General features: G+C 36.5%; 1 protein-coding gene across 1 annotated transcript; it reads right to left on the reverse strand.

Moving 5' to 3' along the window:
* Positions 1-11,442: 11,442 nt before the first annotated feature.
* On the reverse strand, positions 11,443-14,168 carry dmrt2a (doublesex and mab-3 related transcription factor 2a). Its single transcript, XM_065266832.2, has 4 exons — positions 13,949-14,168; positions 13,450-13,798; positions 13,115-13,217; positions 11,443-12,630 (listed from the first exon to the last, which is right to left on the reverse strand). The coding sequence occupies exons 2-4, from the start codon at positions 13,771-13,773 to the stop codon at positions 11,552-11,554; spliced, it is 1,506 nt and encodes a 501-aa protein (XP_065122904.2). The 5' UTR covers positions 13,774-13,798; positions 13,949-14,168; the 3' UTR covers positions 11,443-11,551.
* Between the last annotated feature and the right edge of the window lie 2,578 nt (positions 14,169-16,746).

The following is a 16,746-nucleotide window of genomic DNA, read 5'->3' on the forward strand; positions in this document are numbered from 1 at the left end:
ATACGGTGGTAAAATAGGAACAGAGTTTATTGAATTAATCTCAGTTGCATATGTCTCAATGTTCAAACTTCGTCTAACCAGCATGAATTCAACATGCACTGTTATACCAAAACTGCTTAATAGTAACATCCCAAAAACCTTGAGCTTCCATAAACATCCTCTTTATCTATCTCTGTTAACACAGACAGGACAGCTCGTGAGACTTGACAAATATGAGATTGAACAACAATGAAATTAATGAGACATATAAAATATAAAGAATGAATGTATAAATGAATAAACAATAATATAGTAATAAAAATGATAATAATGATAATAATATTAAATAAACAAATAAACAATCATATGAATAACTAATGATTATAAAATGATTAGAAATAAAGTAAAGAACATAAAAATAAAAACATTCTGCACGTGAGGATCTAATGTAGGATCCATTAGAGGGTAAGAACAAATGTATGTGTGTGTACGTACATATATCTACCATTTGGTGAAATGGTACATGATGACCTGTTCTGTGAAGAGTTACATACAGAGTTATTGGCAATTGAAATCTGTTGTCTGTTACTTGTCATATACATGTGTTCTTATCAGTTGGAATAATCCATTCCATTTCCACACCCCACATAAGGTTGGGATTTAATTTGTTTGTGAGTTTTATTGTCAAGCAGGACATTATGTACTGGGAATGGCATCAACAAAAGTTCATTTGAATCAAATTAGTTTTTGTGGATTTAGAGCCTGAACACACCCTTTATTTTCCTAATTACACCCATGTCTGCTGTGACTCCATCTGAATGTGTACTTTTGAAGCACAGGAACTTTGGTGTGGGATTAATAATCACAGTTCTTAGCTTCGCCTCATAGGGTCATTTTTGGTACAGTGAATATAAATCTTTCATTTTGTTACTGTAATGTATGCAGTTCTCCTGCAAAAGGAAGTCCTGGATTTTTGCCGCTGCCAGCAGCTGAGCCGCACATGTTGGGCCCCTGGCATTTCAAAGGACCTCTTAATAGATTTCTGAAGAGAAAAATATAGTAACTACAATATCACACACAAATATGGATTATCACATTTTTAACATCAAATCATTACTGTAATCAATAATTTGCACTTCTGTAAATCATTAATGATAAGATCCTGACATACGTTCTTTCAATAAGGACCATTATGGTTCATTTTTACGAGACTGAAATATTTTTTACACCAAGAAAAGAAATGTGTTTATCCTTATACAAATCATTTGAACAAAATGATAGCCATGCTTCAAAAATGATTTTTGTTTTTACAATACAATACAATAAAACTGACCTTAAAGGGACAGTTCACCCAAAAATAAAAATTCTGTCATCATTTACTCACTATATGTGGTTACAAACCTGTGTACATTTCTTTGTTCTTTGATATTAACATTCTTGTTAATATGTAATATATTAATTTGTGTATATAGTTAATTATGTTAATTTAAATATGTTGACTTTATTGTAACAAATCTTTAAAAAGATAATATCTATAGAAAATTAATAATTATCATAGATTATATTTGCATTAAAAAGGCTGTTATTAAAACTGCCTTGTAGAAAACTTATCCTAAAATATGTGTTTGCATTACCAAAATATGATTATGATGTGGCTTTGTATGATCTGTGAGGTCAAAACACTTCAAAAGCAAGAATATGGTTATTATCTCCTTCCAATACTTCAAAGTAGCTGTCTTTTAGGAGACAGGTTTCAGGAGATATATCTGATCACTTGAACATCCAAACTGACAACAGGGGCATCACCTTTTTGTCTCACAAGTTCCCACTGAAGTCTTTCATGTTGCTGTGTAGAAGACATCACATCTTGTGAAATTTAAGAGTCAGATGCACAGTGCGTATGTGTGTGTATACTTGTTCAGATAACCATTCAAAACAACCAAACCACTTCTTTCATAACATTTTATAATTTTTCACTCTAAAGAACCTTTTGTAAAAAAAGTTTTTTTAAGGAACCATTCAGACAAAAATGGCCCTTTTACATATGGCATCATATTCACATGAGAGTGTTAAGTGTTAAATACCTACACCTTTTTGCTGCTTGGTGATTTTGTATACATTTCTCAAATTAATTAATTAAATATTATTGTTTTTATTTTGTGAATGCATTGTTTGCATTAAAATTGTTGTTTTGGGTGGTGGCAGGAGGTTAATGGCAGATCATGCATGAGGAAATGCCACCTGGAAAGAGGGAGAAACCTGAGATGTCCGCAGCTCCCTTCTCATTGTCAGATATGGTATGGATCAGTTTAGTAACAGGCTGCTCTGTATACTATTTTCTCTGTAGGGCAGATCTAAGTCTTAAATCTAAACCTGTGTATCTGTGATGTGACAGGTCATCACACCTAAGTGTCTCTGCCTTGAGCAAAGGAATTAGACACAGCACACAAATCAGAATATTAACTGTCACTATTTCATCTTAAAAGAAGCAGGTGGAACCCATAGGAATTTGATGGCCAGCATGTCTTATACAGTGTTGGGTGTAACTAGTTACTAAGTAGTTACATTAATTTAATTTTCTTTTCCTTGAAAAAGTAAAGTAAGGGATTACACATATTTTTTTCAGTTATTTAATTAAGGTTATGTAATTAAACTAAATACTGTGTATGGACTGTAGATCAATTCTAATACAATACTGGACTTAACATAAAAATCTAAAGTCTAATGTTAAATAATATTTTTTATGTTCTCACTATTAACTAGTGGGTTATTAAACATTAATATTACTCAGATATTGTCTGTTTATTGGTTGCAACCCTGTATCACGAAATTATGTACCTATAGTCACGTAAATTTGTAAGTCTTTTCCGTGACACTGACACGCTTTTCCGCCTTTTTGAGTGAACATGTCACACATTTCTGTTTACGTGTCACTGTCACGTAATTGTTACTCAACTGTTTTGTATTTTCGACATTGACGCTTCGGTTCGCATTAAGAAGTCACTTAAAGTATGGGTTTAATACCTTTTTCTCATGATTTTTTTAAATATTTTTAAACCATTGTCGCCTTTGGGTAACGGTGTCATTTTATGTAAATCTAACCCTAAACCGAAGTGATAATGGTAAGAAAATAGGACAAAACAGTTGAGTAACAAATACGTGACAGTGACACGTAAACAAAAATGCGTGACAAGTTCACGCAAAAAGGCAGAAAAGCGTGTCAGTGTAACGGAAAAGAATCACAAATTTACGTGACTATAGGTACATAATTTTGTGATACAGGGTTGGTTTATTAGTACTTAAAAAGCACATATTAATGCATGATTCTGCAAAACCTTATTCTACATCCTTAACCTCCAATTCCTATACTTAAACTTAAAGGGCCCTATCTTGCACCCAGCGCAATTGACTTTGTCAGTGACGCATGTATCATTCGTATTTTGCACCGGTGCACAGCGGGTTTTTCCCTCCACAGACGCAGATGCTGGCGTCAGGTCATGTGTAGAGACAGATCCACCTCCCGTTACACGGCGTGCCCGATTTATGCTGGCAAGCTTGGGATTCCCCCGTCTCCTGACATCATTGTAGCACTTGGCGCAACGATGGGGATGCCAGCTGATGAGACAATTGTGGCTATTTCCTCTCACGCCTGTTTAACCTACGCTGATTTGGGCGGGTTTCTCCTATCCCCATACAAAACAACTTCTCTGTCTTTGACTGCTCTTACAAGAACATCGGTCTTCTCGGCTGTTAACCGCTCCTGCCGTGCGCCTGATAAATCTGTCATAATAATAGCAACCCGCTATGGAACTTGCGCCCTTGCGTTTAAAGGTAATGTTGGACAGCATTCTGATTGGTTTATTTGACGTTACGCCCAAACCACACCTATGAATAATGAACCTTCTTCAGACCAACCTCTTATTGATTTGCGCCTGGCGCAAGAGTTATTTCTCCCGCCGGAAAAAATAGCAACAGCGGCGCCCAAGATCCACCCATAATGTCAGTTGCGCTTTGCCCTCTCGTGCGTTTCAGATCGTTAAAATAGAGCCCAAAAACTACTAACTATAATTAGGAGTATATTGAGGCAAAAGTAGTTAACAGTTAGTTAATTGCGTGAATTGGACCTTAAAAAGTGTGACCAGAATAATTTATGTACTTTTATATGATTTATTTGAGGCGTTTCAAGCCTATCTTTGTATCATTTACTAAATAGGATTTAGAAAGGAGTTAATAATACTTTTTGGAGAGAGTAATGTGTAGATTAATCCATTTACATGATTGAATACTTTGAGTAACTTGCCCAACACTGGTCTTATTCAATACCAGCTTCTACTTTAGGATACAACATCATTCAATTCACATTTATTTGCATTGGCATACCGAGGAAGGAACAGAAAACCACATACGGTAGCCTAGATTTAAAAATAGAGTAGCTGCTGTTCATAGTTTTTTCAGTGGATAGTTATTATATTATCAATAAAACTAGTAAACAACGCTAATACGTAATTTGTAAAAAAAAAAAAAAAACTGCCAAAGTACAACACATGTGTTAGATGTGCTGTTAAACGTCTTTACTAACAAGCCATGCTAACCAAAATATCTGGTTTGGAGCTGATTGCTATTTATCATTGCTACAGATCCTTTAAACCGAGTAGGTGGAAAACCAACATTAATAGCCAATAAATGTATTAAAGTTTTCATGAACATTCCAGCAAATAATTGATTCCTAAAAAATTGTTGTACATCACAATATATTTTGTTTAGTAGGCCAAGGTTTAAAGATTACTTCAGCCCTCTACAACAGCCTTTCCTGTTTCACTTTCCTCCATAATAGGAGGCCAGACCACATTAGCGATAATGAGTTATTCAAATGAATTCAAATCAGCGTTTTTAGTGGTCAGTCCATGCTGATTGTGGCAAAAAAACTGAAAAAGTGGTGTAGTGGTCAGTCTGCGTCTGTTGTGTCTAATCAAATGTCCTACAGATGTTTGGATCGTCACTGCTGATCTCCTGCTGGCCAGTATTTGGACGTCATGTCCCTATTGTGCCGACAGGCAAGCGGATCAAAGATATAAACCAGTTTTATTGCACAACACTGTGCAGGAAACAATCTGTGTTTACATGGCAACATAGAGATTAGCACACATATTGTTGACTAAATACAGTCTAAGTCTCAGAGTAGCAACGACTCAGTCTTCACCCTTTAGCAAGGTTAAGAAAAGTTTGTGGACTGCATCCAAACAGGTTTCTTTGTCAGGCTTTGAATGAGGAACCTATGGTGGCTTGTCAAAATTTGATTATGCCTCTTTCTTTCAAATTGTTTAGCCCTGTAAATATCATTACACAAAGAGAGTCATTCAACAACTTTCCAGTAAAAACACTCTTCTGTCAGCACTACATTGGATATCCTGCTACTGTGGCAAGAGCCAACTACAATCTGGCTACCCACACTGACACTGCTGTGTACATGCACTACCGAGGCCAGGAATGGTCAAGTGAAAGTGGTGTGGAGTACAGTAAACGTACAGAAAGGAGAATTACGAAATCCGAGATTCTCTTTATTTTACTCTCCAATAGACAAGCTCAAAAATACAAAGCCTAAAACTGAAATATCAGATTCATCAAGGTATCTCAGGACGGATAGATCTCTAAAATAGTTTCAATCTATTTTAATTAAGATACAAACAGAAAATACAGGAAATATGTGCAAAAAAATAAATGTCTTCTTTAGGCATTGTCTGTGTTTAGTGTGACCTCTCTTGGCACTAAACAAATCTTGAGCGTTTTTGAGCAATATGAAGTAAAAAGACTAATTTCTTTAAAATTAGAAATTAGGATTTAATTTCATTTAGGTTTAAGAGATCTTGCTGTTTCTTGCTATTGCTCAAGTGGAAGGGGAGTTTACCCTAAAAACTTGAAACATCAGTTCATACATTTTTATACAGTTTTTAATACTATATACACATTTCCTGTATTTTCTGGATGTATTCTAAAGAGACAGAGAAACAATTATATATAACATTGCAAAAACAACAAATCTAATTCTGGCATGGTGGCCTAAGACTTTTGCACAGTACTATATATATTTTAGGACTGTCAAAAGATTAATCACGATTAATTGCATACAAAATAAAAGTTTGTGTTTGCATAATATATTTGCGTGTGTATTGTGTGTAATTATTATGTATATATAAACACACACACATATATATAAAAAATGTAAGATACATGTTATTTGTGTATGTATTTTTAAATTTACATATAAAATACAATATATCAAAATCGAAATAAATAAATAAATATTGACCCCTGTGACGTTGGGGTTAGGGGTCGGGTTTCAATATTGTTTTTTTTTTATGATAATCGAAAGTTTTTTTTCCACGATTAAATTCATACTAATTTATACGAATTAAATGTATACGATTTCTAGTATATTAGTAAATATGTATAAAATTTATAAAATAACATACTGTATGATTAATCAAATAAATAGCATGTGTCAGTATTTGCTTGTTTTATTTCTATATCATAGAGCATAATCAATCCATTTTGCAAAGTTTGTCATCTTTTTATAGTGTAGTTTATGTCTGTATTAAGGAGTCACTTTATACAGGATGCATACTTAAACATCTGCAATGTTGTGGGTCTGTTTACCCATGCATCAGACAAGCATGCTTGGCTTGCAAGGGAAAGTTTAAGTTTGAAAAGAACGCCTCAAGACCCCTGCACCCAGTCGACTGTAGTTGTTTCCGAACACAAGAACAGTAGTGTGGGAAGTGTGGTTTAGTTCAAATTGAATTGAGGTTTGAATTGCTCAGATTTTAGATTCCAAATACAGAATTTACACACAGGTCAGAGAAGATCATAACCGTGTTCATTATAAATATATATTTAGTCTCCTAAAGTGATAGTCTGTGTAACTAAATATAAACAGAAAATATAATTTGGGCAAAAAAAAAAATAAAGATTCATTGTCCATTTTTGGACAACGATGTTCCATGCCCCTATTTCATTGCTTGTTGCCTCTGAACAATAACCCCAAGGGGGAAAAAAACCAAACCCAATCCCCTGTGTACATTCCATCCCTCAGAGCCTCTTCACATACTAATCAGGGGCTTCCATGTTTACTCCTCACCCACTCTTAACCTGACATGTAATCCCTTCCCCTTCGCCTGATCTTTCAGCAAGACTTTGTTTGGCCTGCTTGCGTGAGCAAAGCAGGACCTCTCTCCCAGCAGGCAGTACCCCAAGAATGCAGAGAGAAGAGGAATCAGAGAGCCACAGCCAGGGCAGATGTCAAGTAGCCTCAGGGGCCAGGTTCTTAACCCCAAGCTGAGGGTTTGTGGACACCGATGGGAAGCCAACAACGTGTAATGGAGCGTCTCTCTGGGAAAACAGAGCAGTGTTTTGTCATTAGACTCCAATGAATGGGTGATAACTTCTTTAGAAAAGCTACTGGAACCCCCATGAGAGCTGAGGCCCTTGTACTTAATAGCTTTTTAATGGGACTGTTAATGCTTCCTCATTGAATGTTAGGACGATCAAGTCATAAAAATCATTTTTCATGATAATTACTTCACATTTCATGCAATATGTGAAAATAAATAATTCAATTATAAAATGTGTTTTATGCTATGGATGTCTTTGTAAGGGTAGACGCTATATGTTTAATTTAATATAAATGAAATAGGGCTGTGAGCCTGTTTAACTGTTAAAAACTTCTATCCAAAATATTATCTACACAGTAAAAATTTAAAAATTGGATCAACTTATAAAATTTCTTCAACTGATAACATCTACGTTTTTTTTACTTTTTTCACTTAAAAATATAAGTTGATCCAACTTTTCACTTTTTACAGTGTGAATAAACTATACATTGTAAAAAGTGAAAAGTTGGATCAACTTAAAAAAAAAATACTACAACTGGTGATAACACTTAAAAATATAAACTAATAAATACATTTAAATATTTTAGGAGTTACCAACTGAAGTAACTTTTTAAGTCCAGCCAACTTTTCAATTTTTATAGTGTAGAAAGTATCAATAATGAAAATAAGACAAACAGTTGAACAGACTGGCACTCACAGACCTTAAATTTTATTTAGGTCAAATTAATTTGACACACACCCTGGTTATTCTATATTGATGATTTTTATTTGTACAGTACATAATGGAATACAAAATAAGGAAATATTGACCTAGAAATCTCACTATCATATGAAGAACAGAGAAAGTTGATTTCAGATGAACAATGTTGGTCTCTGCCAACATTGTTTGGCTCTCTTGCTAGTTCACTGTAAATGAGCCAAAGCAAAGATCTTCGAAAATGACTTTTGCAGTAAAATCTGATGTCTTTCTCTTAAAATTTCCATACAATTTTCATGTTCCATTCAGAATAGCAAATTAAGACTATGCATTGCTGGTCACAGGAGATAGTTTTCTGCTCTTGTACACACAAAACACTTCACGTTAAAATCACAGAATATGTCCCTCAACGATAACTGTTGAACGAGCAATACAAAAACATGTGGTGAGCATACGCGCAAAACCCAAGCGAGATGGATCAAGATGAAATGTTGTTGTAGGCTGTGCTTTACAAACATTTCAATTTACACACATTTGCATGGAACTTGGGCCAATTTGCTTATCTACTTGAATGTCTTGGAAATGTTGCGAACGAAATACAACGAAAACATCAGCTGAAATCCAGAAGCGCAGCCATGAGGTCGGGATCGCACTTTTGTTTTGATATATATGTAAACAATCCCCTTGAATAAATAACCACAAGGGCACAATAGCTTGGCTTCGATATTAGCATCTGAAAATGATATTCATTTGTACTCCGTTTCATGTTTCAAGCACTCTCCAGTTCACACACACACACGTACGCACAGCTTGTCACTTCGACTGATTACTTTATGAACCTGTCATGAAAAGGGGGGGGGGATTTTCAGCATTGTTTGTTTAGGGAACACACTCTTGATATACTCAGCTGTTGTCTCCTTAGTAAAGAATACAGTGGCTGTTGTAAAAGAAAGATTGTTTGAAAACCCTTCGGACATGTGTGGGTCTGTGAAAAGAAAAAAGAAAAACATCCCACAGGTGTTAATGATAGAAACCTGCCTGACAGGGTTCCACCATGGAAACACAGAGGATGATGGTCGTGTGTGTGTGTGTGTGTGTGTGGTGTGTGCGTGCGTGTGTGTGTGACCAGATCACACACACCCGTTTGCCCCGCATCGACTGCATCTGTCAGCTTAGCAAACACGGTAATTAAGAGCTGCAAATTTGACAAAAATGTCTATGCTACACTTTTCTTATTATATTACAAGTTGGCTTGCAGGAATTCAGATGCTGGCCTCAACACAAAAGCTGCTGGTACTGACACAGTCCAAGAACTGAGGGTAACAAATTGGGATCCTACCCCTTTGTTCATGCATTGGTGAATGCCAATGCCAAATTTACAGCACGCCATTTATTTCACAAGTCAAAATAATCCCACTGCTCTAGGTTAGGGTTCACATACTCTTCGGCTTAATAGGTGCTTAATGTGCAGTGTCTGGCATCGGTCTTGGCCAGTGTACTGTGTAAGTCAGGCGACAAAGTCAACAGATTGAAAGATGGGGTTTGCTCTGCACCTGGGGAGGAACGAGTGGAAGCGGGAAAAAGAGGTGTGAGTTGGAACAACGAAATGGTCTGACCAATTTGAGTTGCCCTCACTAGGGCCAGACAAATGTTTGGGGTGTAAACTGTGCAGCAATGCAAACTAACAAAAGCACGTTGTTGTTTTTAAGTGTTTTTCATCTGGGTTTGATTTCTTTGCATCGGCTGATGTTTTTGTCCGTTATTGAAATCGGACTTTATTTATTTTATCATCTCCACCACGCGCATCACCAGACAGGAGTGCAATGGCAAGGAATGATTTATACTTCAGATGTTGGTTTAAAGAAAATTTCAAATTGCTTTTTTGTTTTGATGGTATTAAAATATTGATGTTAAGCAACATTGTTTAAAGGCCCATATGTTTATTTTGACTGACATAAGGGTCTAGTTAAAGAAACTGGATGAACATGTTGACAATGTTACTGATAGTTGTTTAGTGCTAATGTGCTAAATCTGACACTTTGGGAATAGGACTCATCAGTTTTGACGACATCAGCGTTCAGTGTCCTACTGTTAACACAACGGCTGACTACTTCATGAACCTTTACGGGCCTGAATGTATTGAAGTGTTTACAGTAAATAAGAGAAGAGATATATTTATACAGGTATAAAGAGCACAGAAAAACCTCCCAGGGAGAATGATGTGATCGTTTCTTTAAACATTGGACACGGCCTTGCATGATGTTGTTTTAGGATAGTACATCTACATTCTCCCTAAGAAAGCAGAATTTGACTAGCAGAACAGCTGTAGTGAATCTACAATATCATGCAAGCTTCTCAGTCATTTTAAGAGATATCGTGCCGAGATCTTTCCTATGAGACTTCTGCTTATTCCATCTGAAGCCAGAAATTATTCCATCTCAACCAGTAAACTGTACGATGGGTCTCAAAGTCATATTCAATCAATCAGATTTTTAAGCATTTAAATATGTAGTATTATAATCCGACTTTGTTGTTTAATCTAAAAAATTAACTAATTAAAATTTACTTTAAATCAGAGAATCCATTGAAATTCATGCATTTGTTGTAATTGATTATTATCATTTCTATATTTATTCTCTGAATCTGTCATCTGTGGAATTGTTACATTTATATGCAGCCCAGCCCAAATTTTTTAGTTGCTTACACAATTTAAGGCCTTCTCATGTTTCCATCAATAAAATGTGTATATGTATTGAACATGTAATAATGTTCCTTTATAAAAAGGAAGAAAAATTAAAATACTTTGTGTAGATCAGTTACCCCAGTAAACATAATGGTCAATGTAAATTGCTGTTTGGCAGCTCTATAATGCTCATGTACACAAAGGCTAATTGCCATCTTTTGCCAAGATTACAATTTGAATTGGAATTACATGAATCTATTCACAGTTTAGTTGCAAATTTCTTAATTGACTGTTCAGATGAATAACAAATAGCCTATATATAGCTTTCTAAAATTTTTGTTACATTTATAACAAACACCGTGCTCATTTTAAGTCAATAGCTATTTTTAATTTCTTTAATCTCCTATTCTATTACAGTTATCCACCAATAATATTAAGTTATAGATTATTATCTTTATTACTGATTAAAATTCTGCTTAATACAATTATTTAAAATATCACATTTACAAATGTTATTTTATTTAAAAATTCATTTTATTGTCACCTTTAAAAAATTAGCATTTACATTTAAATACTCTATACATTATGATGTATAATAATGCACAACATGCACATCTAATATATGTACATTTTTAAATATACAGAAGCGTCAAAAGAGCAGCACATTTTGTTTTAGATGCTGCTTAGATTAAAGCTTTTCCCTCCAAATTGCTGATCACTATCCTTTATCAAATAAAGTATGTAAATAAATATACAATCAGTACTCAAGTTAGCATGTACATCTGAGATCTGTATTCTTAAGTCTTACTGGGATGTCCGATTTAAAGAAAGCGAAGGTCTTTTTAATATGGCCTCCACTGAGAATGACAGAGCCTCTCCTGTGGAAACTTTGGTGCTCCTTGGCTTTACTACAAAGTCCTTTACCGTCCTCTCCGAGCTTTTGAATCTGACTGTGTCTTTGGCTGTTCCCTCTCTAAACTTTTTGGCCGCTTCCTCCAGCAGTTCCTTACAGTACGGCCCATTCACTTCTTGATTTTTTTCATTTAATTTCTGTTGTATGAGGGAATGAAAGGAGTTGAGCTTCGTGGACAACGTATGCTTGCCAGCGTCTTTGATGTTGAGTACATGCTCGTGGCTGCCTGGATGCGCAGGTACATTTGAAAAAGTTTGTCCGTACGCTCTCTTAAGAGGCGAGAAGGCCGAACGGGCACTTCCGTTCTGCCCAAGTCCTGTCTGAGCCTCCCCCGTCTGGAGGTCACATGGCTCCGGAGGCACTCGAGATCCCTCAATCCTGGATGCTGCACCCTCCTGCTCCGGCGGATGGCTCTCGGTGGAAGTCATCATCTTTGGGTCCCAAACAGCTCCAGGTTTCATGTTCTGGACGGCCGTGGCATTAAGGAGACACTGCTGGTATAACAGGGCATCACTAATGTTGCTGCTGCCCCGTGGCCACATCACAAAGCGAGGTGAGAGTGGGTATTGCCGATAGGTGGTGGCTACGCTCACGTTAGAGGAGATGAGCTCCACGTTCGCGGCCGCCCCACCTGAGGCGGCATACTGCAGGGAGAGGTCCAGGCAGCCAGGCAGGAAGTTGCAAAGATCCTTGGAATTGGGCTCAACCGCAGAAGGGCCAGAGGAGGATGAGAAGGCTGTCTTGTAGGAATTATACTCAGCGGCATGGACCATGCTGCCAGGCAGGAAGAGTGAGGCGGAGGACGACTGGCTGGACTCGAGAAGTTCCCGTTCTTTATACTCTCGTTCCAGCATTATGGTCTCCAGCTCCTTGTCAGCAAAGGCTCGTCTCTTCCTCATGCGGTCACTTAGAGGAGGGGGCAAAGCAGGATTGGCACACAGAAATGGATCGCTCTGCACTGGACGATATCCTGAGAGAGAACAAAGTAGTTGGTCAGATACTAGGAATGATTCAGAAACAGCATTTATAGCACGCATAATAACACTAATGGCCTTTTGCCATCACTTTGTATGTAATGGTTAACTGTAAGATTTAAAAACTAAATCATGGTTTTGATTGTCCAACCACATCTTTCTTTACAGTGCACTGTGCACATGTCCAGATATCTTGAGCATTAATGTCATGCACAATTATTATTACTTTTCTTCCATCATTATTTAGCTTTTTAATAGTACAAGCGTGCTGTAATTGAGAGAGGCTTACACTGTGAAAATATCCAGAGAGAGGAACCAAGAGAATTAATTTAAAAAGAACAGAAGTCCAAGAAAGGCTGAAAGAGGAGGGGAAAAAGAGGGAAAATTAGTTTTGAAAAGAGGAAGAAAAAGAGTTGTGAATGGCCAGATCAAAGAAATCTTCTAGGTGAGAAGTGAGAAAGTGGCATTGTTTTAACTCACCTTCTAAAATACTTTTAGCCAGCATAGTGGATGGACGGATGTGTCTTTGATAGATAGCTCGTCTTTCCACTGGTATTTGCTTTCCAGAAATCCCCTTCTTGTCCTAAAAATGTATAACACAATTGTATGACACTTCTCCAAGTAATTCATGTGCCTATTATTAGCTTGCCAACAATTACAGTATTATGTCATTATTCACTACTATATCCAAATTTGTGGTTAGCATTTCCAGAAGCATTAGCATTTAAATGTTGTACTACCAATTAAAACTGCACAACTACTAGTGCCAAGGCCAAACTGTAATATTCTCAAGTAATTAGGTGTAGCCTACTGACCTCTGTCGCTTGTTGTCTTCGCAGGGCTACTTGCGCAGCCATAACGCGCTGTCTCTCCACGACCAGCAGGCAGTTAGCGCACTGACAGTCTCTCCAGCGGCAGAAGCGCTTGTGGCCCTTCAGACAAGACACCACGCCATGGTTACGACACCGCGCGCACTTGGGTGTGCGGCTCAGTTTGCGCTGGTCTCCAGACGTGAGATTTAAGCTGCTGGGTTTGTCATCGTCTTTGGTGCCCGCGTCGTCGTCTCCTGTACCCGTAAACGTCGCCTGATCGTCGCTCTCTGTTTCCAGGCCCTCTACGTCGATCTCAAACTCCGTCATTTTGGATATGCGCTAAAAACAGATACTGTCCGGAAGAAAACACAGGTCTGATTAATGCTTAAGTTTATTAATGAGATTAATCACATGCACATAAAAAATAAATCAGGCCATAGTGAAGATATTGTTATTGTAAGCAGTTTGTTTTAAAGCATTCACGTGTTTAAAATAAACTTACCGTGATAAAAGACACCAAATAAAGGATGAATGGAAATCAAACGCTCTTTATAAGCTTAAAACTTCAATTTACTCCTGTTCCAGAGCTCTGCTGAAGAGATTTTTTAAACCCACTGCTCCAGAGTTAAAAAACTGCCACATTTATTGTGCGGGAAATTCAAAGCACGCCATGGACATCAGTGAAAGACATACAGATCTGTCACACTGCGATGTGATGAGCGCTTCTCAGCCTTTCAACCCCGCACACCCCCAGTAAGACACGCGCAGGCACATCTACCACAGCCAATGGGACGGCGCTATTCACCAGGAGCCAATCAGGACGCAGCGTTTGACAGCATGTCCTGATTGGCTCGCTGTGAATAGAGTTATCCCATTGGCCGGAACAGAATCGTTCTCTGAAGTTCTTAATGGGATGAAGTTACAAATAAAACATTTCTAGGAAATTATCAATTAATCCGTGTGAACAGTGGGGGCTCGGTTGTTTAATAGCATACGACTAGCCCTCTTGTTACTTCGTACGAAATGTATTATTCATTGGTAATAATAACTTCAAAACCACAAAGAAATAAAATAGCATTGAAGTGATGTTGTGATATATAGGCTTTATTTTATTTTTAATGCCACAGAAAGGATAAACAAAGTGAGCATTTTACATGCGTAATGAAAAGAATTAACACCTCTGCATATTTAGTGCAGGCTACTCTCAGTATAGTTTGGTTTTCTTGATTTGTCAACATAACAAAACAGTTTATTTTTTTTACAAGACAAGGTCCTATTTGCAAGTTACGTTGTAATTTTTCGTTAATGTGCTTGCAGTGGCTAAAGTAACCACTAATTGAAAATATTCAAATTACAGCTGGTGAATGCAAAAATGGCGATGGATTTTCATTTTTATTCAAATGCGCCTAACAGCGTTGCCTTACAGGTGTTTTTTTGTTTTTGTTTGTTTGGTTTAACATATACCATCATTAATGCGTGTAAATATCAATTCTTATATTTAAGTTTTGTAAATAATCATTTGCGTATGGATAGAAAAGATTTGAAATGGTCAAATAAAGAAAATATCTTTAAAATAATTATTTATATTAATATTCTTTTAATATTTATTTATACACAAATGTGCTGCATTAAATAAATGATAATATGAATTATAATTTTGAGAGTTGGGAGAATTAAAAAAAATATATATATATATATTTATTATGTAGACCCAGTTATCTAACAAATTAGTTTAGCTGTTAACAAGACAATACATCTCTTGTTACAGCAATTCATTTCTTTTTATTTTAGTTGCCGTTGACAAATACACAGCCATACGGTGATGGATTCATTTGCAGACTGTTTTTGGCTATAGATTGAGCGTGATATGACAGTTGACACAACAAGCGATACTTAAAACATTGACTAAGCATGCGGGAAGGCTACACAAAACACAATTCTCTTTGTCCCGATCGACCTACCATGTGTGATGTTTCTCAAAACAAAGTGAAATCAACTGACACTGAAGAATGTCACAGCTACTGTTCATCATGGGCTTTGCTCTACAGACAGCAACATATGCGGGACGTGGGAGAAAAGGTTTGTTTTCAGAAAAAAAGCAAAACGATGTAGTTTTCACTTTTTTTAGATACCCTATCCAAATATTTTGTACTGAGCTGCTTTTGACCTGCATACATGTGGAAATGTGTGGTTGCATCATTTGTTACTGTATCATTAAAATATTATCGATAATAATCATGAATTGAGATTTAGAAAGCATATTAAGTTAAAAAAAAAACTGTTAGGCCTTTAACTCTTAAAAAAACTATAATATTAAATGCCTTAACTGTTATAATTGTATTATTGTTATAGTAAATTATTACAATTATTTATTACTAAAATATACTAAACAATTTTGGACACACAAAAAATATACATGAAATAGCTCACCTATATTTTCAACTACGATTAGAAGTCAAACATTACTTCAAATCAAGTGTAAATAATCCAGAAAACTAAAGTGTCTATAAACAATAAATACATCTAAACTCTATAATCACCTTAAATAACCTCTTTGAATTTACAGTAGCAACACATTTTCAATGACCGGACATGATATGGTTGATTTCGGTTAATTGTGTTTCTGTCTGGTCTTGTCTTTTTGCCTCTTTCACTCACATGTGGTGAAGATGTTTGCTTTGCAGGTGCAGCTTTGCCATTCGCCCTTCTTCCATCTTAATTTATTAGCAAGGTTACGGCCAGCAAACCCAACTGCTACCCAGGGTGCAATTTCCCCACGTGGAATGCTTTCATCTTCTCTCTTCCCTTCCTCTGAACACATATTACAATGCCAAACGGAGAAAAAGATGAGTGTCTTCTTTGTTTTGAGATGGGTTCTTTATGCACGTAGAGTTACCATATCGTAAGCACACAAACGTGAAAGGGGTTGATGTATTACACACACACACACACACACACACACACACACACACACACACACACACACACACACACACACAAAAAGAAATGATAGAACATTTTGGCCTGTTTTTATATTTTTAAATTTCATGGTTACATGTTTGTTGTCTATGTAGAAAAGACATATTTTCTGTGACTGTACATTGTATTATGTTGGGTAAATAGGCAGGTCAAGTATATTCTCTTGAGACTGGACAAAACGCCCTCAAACGAGGATATACTGTATAATATACACCCGATGATCAGTAACAAACCAATCACACCCGAGAGTCTGGTTTGGTTCAGGGTGTGTCACATGTTACACACTACTCTGTAACCTGATCGGAGTGTAAAGGCACGGGA

The sequence above is a fragment of the Paramisgurnus dabryanus genome, chromosome 5 (assembly GCF_030506205.2).
Source record: "Paramisgurnus dabryanus chromosome 5, PD_genome_1.1, whole genome shotgun sequence".
NCBI lineage: Eukaryota > Metazoa > Chordata > Actinopteri > Cypriniformes > Cobitidae > Paramisgurnus > Paramisgurnus dabryanus.

Coding starts and splice junctions, on each gene's coding strand:
- dmrt2a (XM_065266832.2), bottom strand. CDS start 13,773: ATGACGGAGTTTGAGATCGACGTAGAGGGCCTGGAAACAGAGAGCGAC. Junction 13,218..13,449: donor GAAGACAACAAGCGACAGAG/GTCAGTAGGCTA, acceptor ATACATTTTTAG/GACAAGAAGGGGATTTCTGG. Junction 12,631..13,114: donor GGCTAAAAGTATTTTAGAAG/GTGAGTTAAAAC, acceptor GTTCTCTCTCAG/GATATCGTCCAGTGCAGAGC.